At 41.7% G+C, this 21,687-nt stretch overlaps 1 protein-coding gene across 2 annotated transcripts; it reads right to left on the minus strand.

Annotated features, from left to right (window-relative positions):
- Nucleotides 1-1,007: 1,007 nt before the first annotated feature.
- ARV1 (ARV1 homolog, fatty acid homeostasis modulator) lies at nt 1,008-21,585 on the minus strand. Of its 2 annotated transcripts, XM_065922316.1 has the most exons (6): nt 21,341-21,585; nt 15,514-15,633; nt 13,085-13,238; nt 5,553-5,777; nt 4,374-4,520; nt 1,008-1,624 (listed from the first exon to the last, which is right to left on the minus strand). In XM_065922316.1, exons 1-5 carry the CDS (start codon nt 21,545-21,547, stop codon nt 4,378-4,380), a joined length of 849 nt encoding a protein of 282 aa, XP_065778388.1. In that variant the 5' UTR covers nt 21,548-21,585; the 3' UTR covers nt 1,008-1,624; nt 4,374-4,377. The 2 variants fall into 2 exon arrangements, with proteins under 2 accessions (XP_065778388.1, XP_065778389.1); XM_065922317.1 differs by lacking the exon at nt 15,514-15,633.
- Nucleotides 21,586-21,687: the final 102 nt, after the last annotated feature.

Raw genomic sequence — 21,687 nt, forward strand, 5'->3', positions numbered from 1 at the left:
AGGCAGACTGGGATATATGGAATATAAACTCATAAATAGATGATATAGTCTCTTTATTTATCTTAGCCAAAGATTTGAGAAGCTATGATCAGTGTATTTTTTAGGTCATCTCCCCTCATACTTGTTTTAGAGTTGATTTTTTCCCTTTTGGTTGTGTCTTTGAACCATATTTTCTCCTCTGCTCCTTAAACTGACAGGCTCCATCTGGTGGTCAACAATCCTCTTCATGCTGTGACTACTCTGATGTGGAATAACACTGATTTTGTCCTGTTTTTTGCTTTGCTGAGCTGTGTGTGCTAAGTTGTGTCGCTCCAGTTGTGTCTGATTCTTTGCGACCCACCACCAGGCTCCTCTGTCCATGGAATTCTCCAGGCAAGAATACTGGAGAGGGTTGCCATACTCTTCTCTAGGAGATTTTCCTGACCCAGTGATCAAACCTGTCTCCTGCATTGGCAGGCAGGTTCTTTACCACTAGCGCCACATGGGAAGCCCATTTTACTTTGGATTCTTCAACTTTGGTTTCTTCATCCTTGGGATAAATTACAACTCATGAGGCCCTTCATAATCCGAACTGTACACGTCTTCCAGGTATCATTTGTGGAACTCCCACAGCTCACACTCTACCCAGTTGGACCATTTGCTCTCAGCCCCAGCCTATGCCCATTGGCACTCTGCCCTCCACGAGTTTGTGTGCATTGTCTTCTCTTCCAGGCTACTGGAAAGCTCTGTCCCTTCCCCTTCCCTTGGAAGACCTTTTTGACTTCTGACTGGAACAGGTATTCCCACCCTGCCCTTCCCGAATAGCCTATATTCACTGCTTGATAAAAAGACACTTCTGCAGTTACCTACTCCTATTTCTAAATCCATCACTACTCAGTAAACGTCAAGAGGGCCAGGTCCCATGTCTTTTTTACTACTGTATCCATAGTGTCTGACCCTAATAGACTAGGAGCTAAGTATCTGTGGAATGAATAAGTGAAAGAACAAATGAGTGAAGCAGGCAGAGAGAAAAGGAGAGAAGCAATGTTTATTTATTTAGTAACAGCTCTACTGAGATGTAATTCACTCTTGTTAGATGTACAATTCAGTTGTTTTTAGTTATTTATTTTTGGATCAGCTGATTTTAAAGAGTAACTTAGTTACAGGGGAAGATTCTGAATTAAAAATTCACAAAAGCTCAGTTTATTGTGACTTTATTGAGAGAAAAGTATTTCTCTTGTAAGAACACAAAGTATTATTTTAACCATTAACATTTAAATTAAAAAGATATAAATATGTCAAAGCTATGAACAAAGATCTTTTCTTATGTGTGACTCATGAATTCATGTTCCTTCAATTCCAGGGCTTACCTGATCTGTCTATAATGTATAAATCTTCACTTGTTGCATACATTAGTTCCTGCAGCAACATTCCTTGTGTTTGTGTGAGTGTTTCTGTATGTGGTTTAGCTGTTTCCTACATGGGTTAGCAGTTCCCAATGCAATAACCGTTGCTTTCTTTTTCAGGAAGTATATCCAAATCTTTGCTTCATTTTACACAACAGTAATGAGAAGATTGGTTTGTATTTTTATGTCTTCTATTTTACAGATGCAACCAGTCATGTCACAGACAGTAAAAAATGAAACTGTGGATAATAAAAAAAAGTATTTAGAGTGGCACATTCCACTAAAAATCAAATCAACAAATACTTATTAGGGCAGGCCCTGTACTACAGGGACACCGTTACCTCAGGCTTGGTCTGTCCTGGCACCAAACCAGGTTGAGGGAGTCAGACATAAATACATGGCATTTTAATGTCAAGTGTAAACAAGTATACAACATGAAGAGGATAATGGTTTTCAAATGGCTGTTAAAGACAGGGGACCTTCTCTTCACAGAAATTATACTGGAAAGCTCAAAAGGCAGAAGCACTAAAAAAAGTGGGGGCAAGGCCTTCAGCACTGGGGCAGTCTCAGGAGCTCTGGGAATGTGACTGAGCTGGGCCCTGGGGGCTCAATGGAAGGAGTGAGCGTGACAGACTCAAGTTTTTGGCAAATCTTCATTCCACAGAGAAGCAGGGGTGTGACTGAATCTGGTGAGTGGAGAAGAGTGTGATATATCTGGAGAGGAGGAAAGGGCAGTAGAGAACATGGGCAGAAACCTGCCCGCAGAGGAGAAATGAGCACTAACGCTCGAGAAAACTGAAATGTGTTGCTCAGAAAGAGACTGAAACTCTGGCCAACAATAACAAGTGGTGGAAAATCCAGAGAGGCACCAGAAGTGGTGCTCTGTGAAGATAGGCTGAAGGCTGCTGAGGAGGTTGTTACAAATTTTGAAGCAGGAGACGATGAAGGTTGAGCTGGGGGCTGAGTGACAAGATGAAAAGCTCGCATGGGACTTCCCTGGTGGTGCAGTGGATAAGAATCTGTCTACCAAAGCAGAGGACACAGGTTTGATCCCTGGTCTGGGAAGATTCCACATGCTGTGGGGCAACCAAGCCCGTGTGCCACTACTTCTGAGCCTGAGTGCTACCACTACTGAAGCCCATGCACCTAGAGCCTGAGCTCTCAACAAGAGAAGCAGCCGCAGTGAGAAGCTCAAGCACTGCAATCGGAGAAAGCTGTACGCACAGCAGAAGACCCAGTGCAACCAAAAATAAATAAATATTAAAAAAACAAAACAAAACCAAGAACAACAAAAAAAGCTATCAGGAAGATTCTGTTTTGGTGAGGGCTGGGGATACTGAGTTCAATTTTAGAGGTAACAGCCAGGCCATCCTGGAATTATCTTGAAGGCAGTGGAAGGGCATGAGTGACCTGGCAGACGGGGAAGACTGGAGGTATCGGGTCTGGAAAGATCTGGAAGCAAAATGCCCTAGATGGGTCAAGCCATGCTGCTGCCAAAGCCAAGTGTCTGCACAGCAGGAGAGAAAAGTGGAGGGCTGAGGCAAGACATGGGAGACAGACAGGGTCAGTGGACAAGGAAGGTCTGATGCCAGGAAGAGCACAGGCAGCCTGTCTGGGAAGGCAGCAGCTTCCAGAGCAGAGCAGTGAGCAGGGCCCTGGCAGAGCTGGGGGCTGGCTGCCTTCTGTTTTCAGGAGCACCGGCTTGGGAAACGGGAGAAAGTGTGTTTTACAAAGAGGAGCGGCAGTGAAGAAATGGGCTCAGAGCAGCCTGTCTAAAGTAAAGAGCTGCCCATGTGTGCTGGCAGAGGGAAAGGAGTCACTGCAGAGAGAGGGTGAGGGAGGAACAGTGAGAGGGTGAGGAAGGAGCGGTGTCTCTGAGGACCCGGAGAGGAAGAGGGTGAGCTGAGCGTGGAGGGCGGGAGGGCTGCTGAGGCACGAGGAGAGGCAGAGAAGGCTCAGAGCTGTGCCTGAGAGCTGTGCCCGAGAGCTGCTTCAGCTTACCCTGCCTGCTCCCTCCCCTCCTCACCAGCTGCCACTCCTTCAAGTCTACCCGATCACACATCCCAACACAGACTGTGGGGTCTGGCGGTGGTCCAGAGGTCTGACAGTGACCACAGGCAGGAGGATACCTTCAGGCTGTACTCAGCTCTGTTGAGGAACAGGAGGGAGGGAAGGAAGAAAGAAGGCAGAAGACCAAGCAAGTGCTGAAGTGGAAAAGGAAACTCGGGGAGTTTGTGGTAAGTCTCCATTCTCAGCAAAGTGAGAGCAGACACAGGGGGAAGTAAGGCGGGGAAGACTTCGGAACAACTGCCCCAAGGCCACTGTGTGTGTGGTGGGGGCCAGGGGAGGGAAAGGGGTCCGTAGAGGTGACCTCAAGACAGAGGAGCACCCTCAGCTGCGCTCTGTGCAGACACAAGGGGCGACCTGCCAAGCTCAGCAGAGAAAAGAGCTGATGGACTCACCCCGAGAGCTCCAACGGGGACGCTGACAGAAGGGGAGGGACCCGGCTGTTTCAAGGCATTAATGGAGGGTGACGCAAGCTGCCTATAATTTCCAGGCACAGTTAAGAGAGAGGCAAATGGGACAGAAATAAAGGAAAGTAAGAGGTTTGGGGGAGAGAGGTAAAAAAGGCAGCAGAAGGCAGGGGTGGTGGGAGGGAGGCAGCAGAATGGTTGGAAAGGGTGGTAGACAGCAGTCAGCGGGACAGACTTCAGCATCTGAGGTTTTAGTAGCAGTAAGCTGGAATGGAGGTGTTAAAGAACTGTGAGAACAGGAACCCAGAAACAACAAAAACATAGCTGCTGACGTCACTGAGGCTGACAACAGAACTAGAATGCAGAACCCTAGGGTCCCCGAGGTAGAGAGAGATGACCTCGAGGTACCCAGGTGCTGGGGGGCAGTGGGGGCGTTATGTTTACTGCAATGACATCTGTCTGGTTTGAGAAGGACACCTGTCTGGGTGCAAGAACACTGAGACATGCTCTGTACCTCTTCAAAAGTCTTGAGATTTATAGATGGCACAGTCACTTCCAACAGCCCACTCCATCCTCTGGAAGAAATAGACCATGGTGCTCTCCACCAGTAAGCCACTCAAGATGGCCAAGAAGGTGAGCTTACGGTTGATGTTCAGGGTCACTGAAAAAGAAAAGGCAACTGATAAGTTCTTAAGAGTTTAAATGATATTGGCATGTAAATTGTGTGGCAGTGTGAATGGAATGGTTTTGTAAAACTGTTTCTTAGAAAATCTCTATTTGTTCTTATTAATCTACGTTGTTACTTTTCCATCCACAAAGCTTTTGGGAGAACCAAAACATCTGCTGATAACAAAAACACCAAACTTCTCCTGCTCTCGTCAATACAGATTCGCATGAATATTAAACTGGAAAATAAAAGCTAGATCTTAAGGTTATAAAGAGAATAGCAGAAAAAAATGGATACTCTTGGTTTTATGGTTTACAAGATGATAGGCATTATAAGAAATATCAGATTAATACGTTCATTTATAATAGCACTTCTCACAATGTATGGGATAAGTGACGACATGCAGGGCTGCTTTACCCTTCGTCAATGTAAGAATTCTCCTGAGCTGTGAGGCAGATACCTGGCATTCTAGCCTGGCTTGACAACTGCCTGGCCGTGTAATTTTGGACAAGTCACCAAGAGCTCACTCAAAAAGTGGAGGTAATAATAGTTGCCCTACTGACTCCACTGGGCCTGCCTGGTGGCTCAGTGGTAAAGAACCCACCTGCCAGTAAACGAGACATAGGTTCGATCCCTGGATCAGGCAGATCCCTGGAGAAGGAAATGGCAACCCACTCCAGTATTCTTGCCTGGGAAATCCCAAGGACAGAGGAGCCTGGTGGGCTGTAGTCCACGGGGTTGCAAAAGAGTTGGATATGACTGAATGACTAAACAACAATGACTGACCCCACAGGATGGATGCAATGTATAAGGGAGCATTTTGAAAACTAAAAAGTACCATGTGATTAAACTGAACAAATATTGAACATGTGCCATGGATAAGGCACTATGAAAATGTTAGGCATTATTATTCTACAAACAGTTCAAGTGTTTAATAGGCTATATAAAAACTGTACCCTAGAAACAAGGCTTTATAGATAGTATATGGGTTGAAAGCTGAGAAAACAGAGTAAGATGTAAACATACCTCTGATTGCCTGAAAGTTTGATGTAAGGACAAATACTTTAATGAGTCTGAGGCACAGGGGTGTGTAATCATGTTCCCAAATCACAGCTGGGATCAGCAAGAGTTTTCCGTAGCTAGATAACAATAATGCCTTCAGCAGCAAAGTGAAGTTGACTTTTTCTTTCACTTTTATGGGTCGTTCTATCCACAGGAAAGTGAAAATGCCAATAAAATAGGCAGTCTGTTCTAAGGAAGAAATGGAAAAATAAAGATACAAATGTCTCAATCCAAACCAGAGCCCCCTAAAAACAAATAAACCACAATTCCAAACTACAGCCTATCAGCTAATGACAAAAGAAATGCTTTATCAGGATCAAATTTTCTGGACTTCCCTGGCAGTGGATAAAAATCAGCAGATAAAAATCCAGTTGCCAAGGCAGGGGACATGGCTTTGATCCCTTGTCTGGGAAGATCCCACCTGCCATGGATCAACTAAGCCTATGTGTGATGACTCCTGAGCCTGGGCACCTGGAACTTGTGCTCCACAACAAGAGAAGCCACAGCAATCAGAAGCCCACATACAGCAACACAGAGCGGCCCTCACTTGCCGTAGCTCAAGAAAGCCCGCCAAGCACAGCAACGAAGACCCAGTGCAACCAAAATAATAGTAAGTACTACTATTAATAACAATGGCTTCCCCGGTGGCTTACTGGTAAAGAATCTGCCTGCCAATGCAGGAGATGGGTCTGATCCCTGGTCCAGGAAGACCCCACATGCCATGCAGCAACTAAGGCCAGATGCCACGACTAGAGCCCGCTTGCTGCAGCTATTCAGCCCTTGTGCCCTAGAGCCCATGCTCAGGAACAAGAGGGGCCACTGCCATGAGAAGCCCACCCACACAGAGAGCAGACCCCGGTCACTGCGATTACAGAGGAGCCCGCATGGCAACGGAGACCCAGCACAGACAGAAGTTAAGTAATTAAATTTTAAAAACCAGTCATTAAAAAATTAATAATAAAAAAAGAAACTTTATTTTTCTTTTTTTAAATAACCCCTGTCTTTTGTGTCAAATCCTGCTGGTATCATTTCTGAAACATATTTTGGTAATTCTTTCATGAAGTACTCCACTCTCTGGAGAAAAAGTAATTCTGGGAGAACTGTAATCATCAACTTTCTGAAGTTCCTTTTAGGAAACTTTAGGTTGTTTAAGCATTTTTACTCCTAGAGATCTCCACAGAGAAAACAGACAGGAGAATGGAAGCTTTTAAATCTGGAAGATGGGACACAGCCTAGGAATTACATATGAAAATGTTTTTCATTGTTGATTCACCTACTTTTTATGGACTGCCTCTTAGCCATAAGACCTTGAATAGTCTGTTACCTAAATTAAAAACATCCCCTATTCATCTTAACAAACTTTTTGAGTGTAATTCCATATCCTTCCAGAAAGTATGCAGAGACAGAGTCCAGACTAAAAGAAGCAATAGTTCCCGTGGTATCCCACAGTCAGAACAGACTGCAATCTGTTCTGTTCCCAACTGGGAGTTTAACAATATCTTTTAACTGCATTATTTTATTAAGATTGTTATTAGTAAGACTGTTAGTGCTCTGACTACCCAGATGCATACATTTTGATTGGTTTGTCCCTAATTCTATTTTCTCCTATGTTGTTGTTCAGTCGCTTAGTCATGTCTGACTCTTTGCAACCCCGTGGACTGCAGCACGCCAGGCTTCCCTGTCCCTCACCATCTCCCAGAACTTGCTCAAACTCATGTCCATTGAGTTGGCGATGTCATCCAACCATCTCATCCTCTGTTGTCCCCTTCTCCTCCTGCCTTCAGTCTTTCCCAGCATCATGGTCTTTTCCAATGAGTCAGCTCTTCACACCAGGGGACCAAAGTATTGCAACTTCAGCTTCAGCATCAGTCCCTCCAATGAATATTCAGGATTGATTTCCTTTAGGATTGACTGGTTTGATCTCCTTGCAGTCCAAGAGACTCTCAAAAGTCTTCTCCAACACCACAGTTCAAAAGTATCAAAGTGGACAAAACATGGTCCACTGGAAAAGGAAATGGCAAACCACTTCAGCACTCTTGCCTTGAGACCCCCATGAACATATTATGAAAAGGCAAAAAGATTTTCTCCTATAAGCTGTGTTATTTAGATTTCTACAGGATCATGTTTTTTTCTTTTTTTTCTGGAAGACATGTATTGTATCATAGGAGAAATAACTGTATTCCTTCTAAAATGTTCTATAGCTGAATCTAGCCAAAATAAAGAGGTTCCAAATATAGGTGATTAGGATTCATAATCCATAATTAGGATTCATATGGGTCAATTAGGGTCCATAACTAGGATCCCATCTCAGTGGGACCTTCTTGATTGTTTGCTTCCCTGACAGCTCAGTTGGTAAAGAATCTGCCTGCAATGTGGGAGGCCTGGGTTCAATCCCTGGGTTGGGAGATCCTCTGAAGAAAGGAAAGGCTATGTACTCCAGTATTCTGGCCTAGAGAATTTCAAGGACTGTATCATCCATGGGATCACAAAAAGCTGGACACGACTGAGCGACATTCACTTTCAGGATCCATAAACGTAATTTAGGATGGTTAGCCCCCATGGAATTTGATTTGGTTTTCAGGGGAGACACACCATCTCCCTTCAAAATGACTGAAGGGCTTGTCCACTGCAAGGATCTCTTCAAACAGGCAGATTATATAGCCTGGGTTTTTAACTGATAATAATGAGAATAATCAAAATAAAGAACTTCCTCACAAGAACCATCTAACAGTGGTGGGTTATTGTTAAATGACAGTCCTGTCACTGGAGACACAATCTTGCAGGAATCAAGTGAGAAGGGTTTCCTGCACTGGAGAGGACAGCAGACTACATTACACCTTTCTAGCTTAGAATGTGGGAGACTGAGGAAGCTGCACCTGCCCTTGGGCTCCACACAGCCTTTCCCAGGCAGGTACTAGAGCGCCCTCGCCCTTAGAGCTCTCACACATCAGATGTGTTCAGGAGGAGCAGCAGTGGAGAAAGAGCCACAGTGGGGAAAACAAGAGATGGGGCACTGGGGGACCTTCCCCAGCTCTGCACTGAGGCTAACCTGCTGGGGGAACTTCAGGGAGACCACGGGCCCTTCCTGTTCTTGTGCTTTGACAACTGCAGATGGGGAAGGCAACCCAACCTACCTACCAAAGAGGAGGGTTGTGAAAACTGAGTTGATGATACTGTAAAAACAGTTTTTAAGTTATAAGATGCTGGATTTGTATAACACATTCTTTATAAGCTGTTTTAGGAATCTGCAACCTAACTAGGGATTAGATTAAGACACATATAAATGTAATAGGAGAAAAAATTTCTGCTCAAGTGTCAAAACAGCCACTATAGAGTAAGTGGTACAGAAATTCCAAACTACTTGAAAACAAGCTTAGTTTTGTTTTTGTTTTTTTTTAATTATACACACAAAGCAATTTTAAGAGGCTTTGCTTTAAAGCTTAAAATTATATTAGGTTCTAGCTCTTGGTTTAGGTGATTTGTTCAAGGAAGTTTTTAATATTATGTACATTTGGGAATTCTCAGCAGACAGATGAATTTTAAAACCACTGGGACTGGATGAGAGGGCCAAGGAAATGAGAGCAGCCAGAGAAGAATGAGGGACAAAAAAGGACACAGTACAGAAATATGACACTGGAGAGGTGTGCAGGTGGCACTAGTGGTAAAGAATCTGCCTGACAATGCAAGAGAAGTAAGAGACCTGAGTGCAGTCCCTGGGTTGGGAAGGTCCCCTGGAGGAGGGCACAGCAATCCACTCCAGTATTCTTGCCTGGAGAATCCCATGGGCAGAGGAGCCTGGCGGGCTACAGTCCATAGGGTCACAAAGAGTCGGGCATGACTGAAGTGACTTAGCATGCAGGCATGGAGACTTAAGTACTAAAATATTTCAATATAAGGAAAAAGATTTTAGAAGCAGAAAAGCATGGAAACCAGTAAGTAATAACATAGTCACAGAAATTAATTCAACCCAATTCTGACCTAAGTCACAAATTTCAAATTCTGAAGAAAAACAATTTCAGAACTCAAAGAATTCTGGGGAGTAGCCCTTTCCCTGCACCAAGTATATGAGTAGGTAATTAGTATAATAATTAGTTATTATTATAATTAGTAATAATAGTAATTAGTACAATACACTGAATAATGTCTGGCAGTTATTAATCTGTTTTAATAAAGATGAGATTCAAGGAATCTTCAGATTGGATAATCATAACTTAAAGTGAAGAATTTTACCCAAGATATTATGTCTCAAAATACTTTATGAAACACCTGCATCTGATAAGCATAATCATTTCCATGCCCTATGTGTGGTAACAAATAAAAGTAAGCTTGATAGGGATTGCACTGAATCTATAGATTTCTTTGAGTAGTATACTCATTTTCACTATATTGATTCTTCCAATCCATGAACATGGTATATTTCTCCATCTATTTGTGTCCTCTTTGATTTCTTTCACCAGTTTTATAGTTTTCTATATACAGGTCTTTTGTTTCTTTAGGTAGATATATTCCTAAGTATTTTATTCTTTTCGTTGCAATGGTGAATGGAATTGTTTCCTTAATTTCTCTTTCTGTTTTCTCATTATTAGTGTATAGGAATGCAAGGGATTTCTGTGTATTAATTTTATATCCTGCAACTTTACTATAGTCATTGATTAGCTCTAGCAATTTTCTGGTGGAATCTTTAGGGTTTTCTATATAGAGGATCATGTCATCTGCAAACAGTGAGAGTTTTATATCTTCTTTTCCAATCTGGATTCCTCTTATTTCTTTTTCTGCTCCGATTGCTGTGGCCAACACTTCCAAAACTATATTGAATAGTAGTAGTGAGAGTGGGCACCCTCGTTGTGTTCCTGCTTTAGGGGAAATGCTTTCAATTTTTTACCATTGAGGATAATATTTGCTGAGGGTTTGTCATATATAGCTTTTATTATGTTGAGGTATGTTCCTTCTATTCCTGCTTTCTGGAGGGTTTTTATCATAAATGGACGTTGAATTTTGTCAAAGGCTTTCTCTGCATCTATTGAGATAATCATATGGTTTTTATTTTTCAATTTGTTACTGTTGTGTACTACACTGATTGATTTGTGAATATTGAAGAATCCTTGAATTCCTGGGATAAAGCCCACTTGGTCATGATGTATGATCTTTTTAATATGTTGTTGGATTCTATCTGCTAGACTTTTGTTAAGGATTTTTGCATCTATGTTCATCAGTGATATTGGCCTATAGTTTTCTTTTTAGGTGGTATCTTTGTCGGGTTTTGGTATTAAAGTGATGGTGGCCTCATAGAATGAGTTTGGAAGTTTATCTTCCTCTACAATTTTCTGGAAGAGTTTGCGTAGGATAGGTGTTAGTTCTCTGAATTTTTGGCAGAATTCAGCTGTGAATCCATCTGGTCCTGGGCTTTTGTTTGTTGGAAGATTTCTGATTACAGTTTCAATTTCCGTGCTTATGATGGGTCTATTAAGCTTTTCTATTTCTTCCTGGTTCAATTTTGGAAAGTTGTACTTTTCTAAGAATTTGTCCATTTCTTCCAAGTTGTCCATTTTATTTGCATATAGTTGCTGATAATAGTCTCTTATGATCCTTTGTATTTCTGTGTTGTCTGTTGTGATCTCTCCATTTTCATTTCTAATTTTGTTGATTTGATTTTTCTCCCTTTGTTTCTTGATGAGTCTGGCTAATGGTTTGTCAATTTTATTTACCTTCTCAAAGATCCAGCTTTTGGTTCTGTTGATTTTTGCTATGGTCTCTTTTGTTTCTTTTGCATTTATTTCTGCCCTAATTTTTAAGATTTCTTTCCTTCTACTAATCCTGGGGTTCATAATTCCTCCTTTTCAAGTTGTTTTAGGTAAGCAATCTTGAGAAAGAAGAATGGAACTGGAGGAATCAACCTGCCTGACTTCAGTCTTTACTACAAAGCCACAGTCATTAAGACAGTGTGGTACTGGCACAAAGACAAAAATATAGATCAATGGAACAAAATAGAAAGTCCAGAGATAAATCCACGTACCTATGGACACCTTATCTTTGACAAAGGAGGCAAGAATATACAATGGAGAAAAGACAATCTCTTTAACAAGTGGTGCTGGGAAAACTGGTCAACCACTTGTAAAAGAATGAAACTAGAACACTTTCTAATGCCATACAAAATAAACACTTTCTAACACCACAAAAATAAACTCAAAATGGATTAAAGATCTAAATGTAAGACCAGAAACTATAAATTAACTCGTAGAGGAAAACATAGGCAAAACACTCTCCAACATAAACCACAGCAGGATCCTCTATGACCCATCTCCCAGAATATTGGAAATAAAAGCAAAAATAAACAAATGGGACCTAATTAAAATTAAAAGCTTCTGCACAACAAAGGAAACTATAAGCAAGATGAAAAGACAGCCTTTAGAATGGGAGAAAATAGCAGCAAATGAGGCACGGACAAAGTGCCTCATATATTAATATATATTAATATATATTAATCTCAAAAATATACAAGCAACTCCTGCAGCTCAATTCCAGAAAAATAAAAGACCCAATCAAAAAGTGGGCCAAAGAACTAAACAGACATTTCTCCAAAGAAGATATACAGATGGCTAACAAACACATGAAAAGATGCTCAACATCACTCATGATCAGAGAAATGCAAATCAAAACCACAATGAAGTACCATTACATGCCAGTCAGAATGACTGCTATCCAAAAGTCTACAAGCAATAAATGCTGGAGAGGGTGTGGAGAAAAGGGAACTCTCTTACACTGTTGGTGGGAATGCAAACTAGTACAGCCACTATGGAGAAAAGTGTGGAGATTCCTTAAAAAACTGCCAAAAAAGTAGAACTGCCATATGACCCAGCAATCCCAGTGCTGGGCATACACACTGAGGAAACCAGAATTGAAAGAGACACGTGTACCCTAAAGTTCATTGCAGCACTGTTTATAATAGCCAGGACATGGAAGCAACCTAGATGTCCATCAGCAGACAAATGGATAAGATATGGGAGAATGGCACTGAAACATGTATATTATCATATGTGGAATGAATCACCAGTCTAGGTTCGGTGCATGATACAGGATGCTCGGGGCTGGTGCACTGGGATGACCCAGAGGGATGGGATGGGGAGGGAGGTGGGAGGTAGGAGGGGGGTTCAGGACGGAGAACACATGTACTCCCATGGAGGATTCAAGTCAATGTATGGCAAAACCAATACAATGTTGTTAAGTAAAATAAACAAATAAATTAATTTTTTAAAAAAGTAAAGGATGGAGGAATATATGCCATGCAAGCACTAAAAATAAAAGAAAAGAAAAAAAAACAAATAAAAGTAAGAAAGCAAGTAATTTAGACAAACTCACCTAGCAGATTAGTGGCATAGCTGAAATTTAGTCTCAAATCCTCTAGCTAGCTCCTCTTACCAATGATTAAAACCATGCACCTTAATTTTAAAATCAAAATAGTTGATCAAACAATAGTAGAAAGCATGGCTTCTTCCTACCTAGAGAGGCAATCGCAAACATTCTGTAGAAATCCCACTCTTTAGCGTATCTGATAAAGTCGTCAGGATCAATGTTTCGGCTGGAGTCTTGGAGCTGCCACCACCTCAGGTACGCTTCACAAAGCAGACAAAATACACAGAGCTTTCCATGCATCTGTCAAAAGACATTGCCATTCAGTCAGGTAAAGAAACAACTACTTAGTATCAAGAGGCACAGACAGAGCTAACTTTATTGGGTTCTGAAGACTGTCAGATCTAGTAGCTTTTCAAATTCAGAAACTGCCCAGTTAAATGCAAATTGTATTCAGTCTATAACCAGTAGGTCTTAATCAGCAATGTTCAGCAGAAGCATCACATGGGGAGATTTTTCAAGATACAAACATCTAGGCCCCAGTCCTGATTCAGAATCTGTGGAAGGAAATCCCAGGCAGGCATACTCTATGGGAAACACTCAGGCAGAGGGTGAGCTCTAATGTGCACCCCTAGTTAAGAATCACTGCTTTAAATAGCAGTTCACTTCATCCTGTTATATGCTCAACATTTGTCTGATACACAGAATTAAGCAAGAATTTATGTGACTCAGGATGGGTGGAAGCGGCAATAAACACATTTAATCTGAAGATTTCATGACATTTCATAAGAAACTATTAGTCTGAACATGAATTTTTAAAAAAATGCCTCTAGGTTGGATGAGTATAAACTAAAATAGTGAAAGACAGCAATTAAAGGTGGCAAATCTTCTGGAACTTTTAAAGAGTCTGAAATTTTGGCAAAAACAGAAAATGCTAGGCAACAAAAACTGGCTTTTTTCTATATATTTCTCCTACTCGTTGAAATTTATCCATGTAAAGTGGGGAAGAGAAACTGTGTGCAAAGTTGATGTGGTCCAGGGATAAGCATGGTTGTAAGCTTCTAAGGCTATCCCATTTAGCACACTGGTTCTCCTGGCTGCACTTTGGCATCTACTAGGGAGATTTACGGAGAAGGTAATGGCAACCCACTCCAGTACTCTTGCCTGGAAAATCCCATGTACGGAGGAGCCTGGTAGGCTGCAGTCCATGGGGTCACTAAGAGTTGGACATGACTGGGCAACTTCACTTTCACTTTTCACTTTCATGCATTGGAGAAGGAAATGGCAACACACTCCAGTGTTCTTGCCTGGAGAATCCCAGGGACGGGGGAGTCTGGCGGGCTGCTGCCTCTGGGGTCGCACAGGGTCGGACGCGACTGAAGCGACTTAGCAGCAGCAGGGAGATTTAAGGAACACCGATGCCTGGATCCTATTGCCAAAGATTCTAATTTAACTGGTTCTGGGTGAGGCCTCAGCTTGGAATAATTAACTGCTGCCCCCACCCACTCCCCCAAGGTGTTTCTAATGTGTAGTCAAGTCTGAGACTTCAATTAGATTACAAAACAGCCTGGGTTATTTAACTCGGGGGAAGGAAGACAGGGATAATAAATTGCACTGTTACTGTCCCTGTTAGCCCAAAATTAGGGTTGCCAGATTTGGCAAAGAAAAATGCAGGACATCCAGTTAACTATGCACTTCAGATAAACAACAAGTACTTTTTTCATGTATGTATGATTTACACAATATTTAGAACATATGCTAAAAATCAGTTTATCTGACTTCCAAGTTTAATTAATTGTCCTGTATTTTATCTGTCAATCCTAGCCAAACTATTAAGAGTATACAAATCAATTCATTAAATTGTACACTTCAAAAAAAAAAAAAAAAAAAAATTCAACTGTATCTATTAGGACTTTTCTGATTTTTCATCTATGTATTCCCTCAACAGGCTTCCTGGTGGCTCAGTGGTAAAGAATCCACCTGCAATGCAGGAGATGTGGGTTGGATCCCTGGGTCGAGAAGATGACCTGGAAAATGAAACGGCAACCCACTCCAGTATTCTTGCCTGGCAAATGCCGTGGGCAGAGGAGCCTGGTGGGCTACAGTCCATGGGGTCACAGACAGTCTGACAAGACATAGCAACTAAACCAATCAGCCATTCCCTTAACAGCAGAGTATACCATGCAATACATTACATTTTAAAGATATTTTTCTTTTAATGTTTGCTTACTTCTTTTAGGGATAATTCTCTCCCTACCAGGTTATATTTAATTTTATTCTGTTCAAAATTACTGATATCTGTTTCAAAAGGTAACCTACTAGAAAGGAAATCCAGGTGATGGTCTGTCAACTTCCTGCCAGTGACTGTATTCTTAAATACACACTAGACATTGCATACCTTTTTAAAAAGCAATGCCTGCTATTTCCAGAAATTTCCAGACATTGTTGATAAAAGACTCACTCTTGTTAGAATGCCTTTCTTTAAATAATGTTCTTTAATTCTGTTCAAAAGTGTTATTATTTCAAAATGCAAAATCATCAAGTAAAATTAGAAAATAAAAAAATTATCACAACTTACGTTTATTTTGGTATTGAAAAGAATATGCCTGTAGGCCTGGGCTTTGCATAAAATAGCATTAATCAAGATGATCACAGGATCATACTCGATGTATTTGTCTACAGGTTTCTGGCAGGATTTCTGAAATAATGCAAGACAATATTAGAAAAAACATATTCATACATCCTGAAATTTTAGAGGATTTCAAAGCAGCAGATTGTATTTTGGATTTGTATAGCAATCAGGTTGTATCAGCATTTATTTAGATGGCTTCCCAGGTGGCGCTAGTGGTAACAGAATTTGCCTACCAATACAGGAGACACAAGAGACGTGGGTTCGATCCCTGATTGGGGAAGATTCCTGGGAGAAGGAAATGGCACTGCACTCCAGTATTCTTGCCTGGAAAATCCCATGGGCAGAGCAGCTTGGCAGGCTCCAGTCCACGGGGTCGCAAAGAGTCAGACACAACTGAGCGACCAGGCATGAGCATTTATGGAAACTTCCATTCAGATAGAAAATGTGCATCTATGCAAGCCTTGGCTTCAGATGAGTAAATATAATCTTCTAGGGTAAAAATATTAATCTTTCAACCTCATATTAAAAAGCTAAAAAAGATATTTGATTTAAAGACATTTCAGGCAGGAAAATATCTCAGAAAATGCTACTTTCAGTTTGTAGGAACTGTTATAAAATAAATAAGTTCAGAATGTACTTTCATTGCCCGTTGACTAGATGGCCCCAACTTTGGGCTTCTTGAAATATGATTTGGAGAAAGGGGTTCAAAAAAGTAACCCTACACCTAGAACTGAGAGCTACAGGTGGGCAGGAATCCTGGGGTGGCACCTACCAAAAAGAGCCTGTCTTTTTCTTTTTCTCCACTGAGAACATGGCAAGAAAATGGTCTTTCTGTGCTACAGTAGACCCTGGAGACCGCTGGCTGTATGTAAGGAACTGCGTTGTGCTGCCTGGTTCTGCGTTGCCCAAATCAAGGCCCTTGGGCTCTCAGCAATTCCTATTAAATAGCTTTTTTTTTTTTTTCCCTTTTGGATACGTGATTACGATATTATGAAATCCCAATGCCATTAGAACATACAAAATGCAGGTATAGGAACAAGCTCATTAGAACTGCAACATCTGAATCAGTATTAGCTACAAAGTTGTAGGGCTACTAGTCAAGGCATAAACTAATGGCTACAATTTAAAAAACAAAACAATTGCGAAACTCTCAGAGGATAAAAGAGAAATACAAGAAGTGATGTATATGCAAACATACTAGGATGACCTTTTGATTACATCTAAGTGCTAGAAGAAAAATGGAGAAATGGAGTGCACTGAAGAATAGTAACCCTGCACTCCCAGTGTTATAACGAGTTAGATTCAATTCCAATTTCAAGTTTCTCCGTTTCACTCACGTCATTACAAGAAGTGCGTATGTTTGTCTAGTCATCATGTGAACCAATGAAGGGAGATGTGTTATTACCCCAAATTTAAATGCACCTAATAGATCTGAGGTGTAACAGGTTAGGCTTTTTAGCTGAGCAAAGAGAAAGCCAGTGTCTAAACAGAAGCCACAGAATCAGAAATTATACATACACAACACAGCAGTTTTCCAGATCTTCTCCCTGTGTGACTCACATGGAGAACACGTCCTGTCTTTATACAAATAAGAATGGAAGGTCAGAGATGCTACTTCATTTCAAGATGAAACTGAGACTGGTCAGGGACCTTCTCTCTGTCCTTTAAAAATTCTTTGAAACCCATCTCCTGACAGCATCAAAAGTCTAAGATGGGATTTGGACGTATTTTAGAAGGAGGGAGGCAGAAACCAGCAGCAGGGGACAGCGCAGCGTAGCTATTCGTTTTGCAATCACTTACCTGATGAATATGTTTGGAATGACTATTACACTCAGAGCAATAGCTCTCTTTACTTAGCCATTTCTATGGACCAGGCATATCCACAGTGCTGGATACCTACCCTGAGACATAAGCTCTAATCTCAAGGACCTTACAGTTTAGAAAGTGAAAGTCGGCCAGTCAACCAACTCTATGAGACTCCATGGTCTATAGCCCACCAGGCTACTCTCGTCCACGGAAGTCTCCAGGCAAGAACACTGAAGTGGGTCTCCATCTCCTTTGACAGGGGATCTTCCCAACCCAGGGATTGAACCCAGGTCTCCCACACTGCAGGCAGATGCTTTATCCTTTGAGCTACCCAGGAAGTGCTGCCCTGGTGGCTCAGACAGTTTAGAAGGGGAAGGCTATATGCTACTAAAAGTGCTACAATGGAGTAAGCAGGTGACATAAGCCGAACAGAAGGGGCGACTGCTGGTATCACGTGACATGCTATGTGCTATGCTCAGCTTCCCTTCCTAGCATGCTGAGGATTTTAGAAATACTGAGAATTCATTAAAGTCTACTGGTTCCCTCCCTATCAGTTTAGGCTGAATTTTTTCCTTGTTCTGCCTCTATTATTTGCTTTTCATTTGAGTGCTTCCTTCACCTTGAATGTAATGAGTAAAACCACACACACACACACACACACACACACACACACACCCCAAATGTAGTAAAACATCCTATGGGGAGATAGCTAAATTGAGTAAATACGGTTTCTTATTTCTGGAAGAAAAGCTATGACCAACCTAGACAGCATATTAAAAAGCAGAGACATTACTTTGCTGACGATGGTCCATCTAGTCAAAGCTATGGTTTTTCCAGTAGGCATGTATGGATGTGAGAGTTGAACTATAAAGAAAGCTGAGCACCGAAGAATTGATGCTTTTGAACTATGGTGTTGAAGACTCCAAGGAGATCAAACCAGTCCATCCTAAAGGAAATCAGTCCTGAATATTCAGTGGAAGGACTGATGCTGAAGCTGAAACTCCAATATTTTGGTCATCTGATGCGAAGAAGTGACTCACCGGAAAAGACCCTGATGCTGGGAAAGATTGAAGGCAGGAGGAGAAGCGGGCAACAGAGGATGAGATCATTGGATGGCATCACTGGTTCAATGGACATGAGTTTGAGCAGGCTCCAGGAGTTGGTGAAGGACGGGGAAGCCTAGCATGCTGCAGTTCATGGGGTGGCAAAGAGTTGGACATGACTGAGCGACTGAACTGAACTGAATGATCTGGCAAAACTGCTCCATTCTATATCATTTATTATTAATAGTCAAGTATCCTGAAAGAGAAGTTTGTCCTCTAAGAAATCCCTACAGCACAGGGACCATGAACACCCAGGAAACTCAAATACTGCTTCCACCAGCTTAGTCTTCACATGGATATGACTTAGTTTCTGCTGCTATGCTCTCTAATTCTACAATGAATCACATCTCTTTCAGAATATGAATTGGTCACTTTTTTTTTCTCCCCATGAATATTCTTGCTGCTTCTTCCTTCCCATCATCTCCAGGACAATTCCCTTTCCCACTCATTCTCAAATCTCTTTAACTTTAGCTCCACAATAAGCAAGCACATATCTGAAAAGTGAAACCCATGAAACTTTACATTCCTGCGAGGGATGTAATTATTCATCTTTGCACCCAGCAACCAGGGATGAAAGCTGCCTCCTGTTGTCCTGAACAGAACTAAAACTTGGGACAATGTCAAAGGAGTCTTGCTTTGTTACCATAATGGATTTAACAAATATCTGAGCAGTTAAAATAGGTCAGGCTCTACAGGATATTAAAAGTACAGTATCTTTAACACAACTATAATAAATTGTGAGATGCTGAAGTAGAGAGAGTGACTAAAAGCAAGGGACACGCTTCCGTTAGAAAAAATTAGAGAAACAGAGATAGGCAAGCTGGAAGGAATGGCAAGAGAAAAGCAAGAAAAGCAAAGGGAAGGGAGATTAGAATGAAAAATACTGGTAGGTGATCAGGTTGAGTATACTGCTGACTCCAAATTCAGCAGAGAAGAGACCAAAGTATGTGTTACTGACTGTAACCACCTAGAAACTGGATACTTTTTCCCACAACAAATAGCATGATATTAGACTTCTCTGGCGGCAGAGTGGATGAGAATCTGCCTGTCAATGCATGGGACACAGGTTCAATCCCTGGTCTGGGAAGATTCCACATGCTGCAGGGCAACTAAGCCTGCACACCCCAACTACTGAAGCCCAATCTCCCAAGAGCCTATGCTCCATAAGAAGAGAAGCTGCCGCTATGAGAAGTCTGCTCACTGTAATGAATAGCCCCCATTCACCACAAATAAGTCCTCATGCAGCAATGAAGACAAAGCACAGCCACAAATAAGTAAAGAATAAAAATTTTTTAAAAAATCTGTAACTTCATCATATATAAAAAACAGCATGATATCTAAAACTCTTTTACTTTTAATCTCAGGACTTTTGGACATCCTTAAAAAAATTAATTATTTTATGGTATAATTTTCAGAGTCTGGCACCAAATGAATGATTTTTCTGAGTAATGCAATTATGCATATTACTAAGCATTAGTAAAATATAAACAAGGTTAGCATAAACTCCATCTCATTATGGAATGATTGTGTACAATAATTCAAAATGTATAATACCACCATTCAATATTCCAAATATTACTCTAAAATCTGTCTCCTGGGTGAGAAAGTGTAACCCTGGGGGTCTGGGCGTGGAGGGAAGTGGGCGATAGTATAGGTGTTGACCTAAATAGCTCTCCAATAATTATCTTTACATAAATAAAGGTATAGAGAAACCAGTGTCTGATGGTTTGAAAAGGATTTTGTTTTTGTTAGCCTAATGCCAGATGCATTTTGAACACTAGTACTGGGTTTATGTGGTTGCATAGTTTGTGGAAGTTCTCTAAGCGAAGCAGGAGAGGATATATGTGAAACTTGAGGAGAGACAGGGTATTGTTCAGAGGAATGGGAACATGAATGGACTAATGAAGTGTATCATGATGAACAGATGGTATCAAGGCCTACCTGAGGTTAGCGGTCATGAATTTAAGGTATTTTCTCCCCAGCAAAGCTCAGCAGCAAGGGTGTAGGGTCAGATAGGCAATATGTTTCAATTTTGCCAAATGAGAGAAACAACTTGAAAGAAGAGCAGGAAATTGAGAGTGCAGGCACAAAAATGATTATTAACAATGGTTGACAAGAAACAGGTACACATTCACACTGTTGACTCCCTTGCAAATTACTCTTGCCATGTTTTTGAAATGAGAATTATTAAAAAGTCATCAGGAGATCAGAAAGGGGACAAAAATGTATTGACTGCCTATATTGTGACAGATTCTTTCCTAATGGCCCCCCAAAGAACCTCCAATTTTGTGTTTTTTAAAAACATATTCTCTGTAATAGACTATGGGACACCTCGAAAACAGAATTTTCACTTCCTCGCTTTTGGTTTTTATATCATCAACGTCCAGCATAGTGCTTCGTACATAATAGTGTACATTCATGAAACCTGAAAAAATATTCTAGGAGAATTTACTGTAGGTGATGAAATGTTAAGACGGTAACATCTGTCCAATCAAAGGTAGAATAAGAATGAAATAGTTTTGACGGGAGCCCAAATGTCAGCCTAATCCGATCTTTAAATTTCTCTGCACAACGCATGCATCCATCTCCGTCCGAGGATTTGTTCGCCCGGGTCAGCAAACACGAGCCGTACGAGAAAAGTGCTGTAGGTAGCACTTCTCTACCACTACAGGTATTGACGCAAAGGTTCGACTGAGCCGGAACGGAAATGTCAACCATCGAACTGAAGTCTGTATTAGAGCACTCTGAAACGCGTTGATTTTTGATCGCCCTAGAAAGCTGGCAAAGATTCCACGGCATCTCACGACCCCCAGATCTCGCTGCGCCATTTTTTCCCCAAGGACACCCCACACCTGACAACTCACACAGATGGTTATCTTCAGCACGCCGTGGTTATAGTCTCGGTACAACTCCTTGGCCTCTTGGTTGCATTCGATGCACCTGTACTGGCAGGAGGCCGAGGGAGCAGTAGTCGAAGTCACTGTCGCCTCATCCGTCTTCCCCTTTCCCGCTGTCACCCCTTCGGCGTTGCCTTTGCCAGGCCGAAGCCCACTCCGCCCACCGGTGCCCATTTCCACGCAACTGCCAGCCAGAACTTCCGATTCAGTGGCGGGGGAAGACGTCAGACGGCAGACCGGAAGTCTTGCGCCGGGCGGTGCTTGCTGGGACTCGCAGTCCCAGCACCGAAAGGGGGCTCTCAGGCTAAGCCGAG

Source organism: Muntiacus reevesi, chromosome 2 (assembly GCF_963930625.1).
Source record: "Muntiacus reevesi chromosome 2, mMunRee1.1, whole genome shotgun sequence".
Lineage (NCBI taxonomy): Eukaryota > Metazoa > Chordata > Mammalia > Artiodactyla > Cervidae > Muntiacus > Muntiacus reevesi.

Coding starts and splice junctions, on each gene's coding strand:
- ARV1 (XM_065922316.1), bottom strand. CDS start 21,547: ATGGGCACCGGTGGGCGGAGTGGGCTTCGGCCTGGCAAAGGCAACGCC. Junction 15,634..21,340: donor TGCTGAAGATAACCATCTGT/GTGAGTTGTCAG, acceptor GCATTATTTCAG/AAATCCTGCCAGAAACCTGT. Junction 4,521..5,552: donor AAACTTTCAGGCAATCAGAG/GTATGTTTACAT, acceptor TTTCTTTTTCAG/TGACCCTGAACATCAACCGT.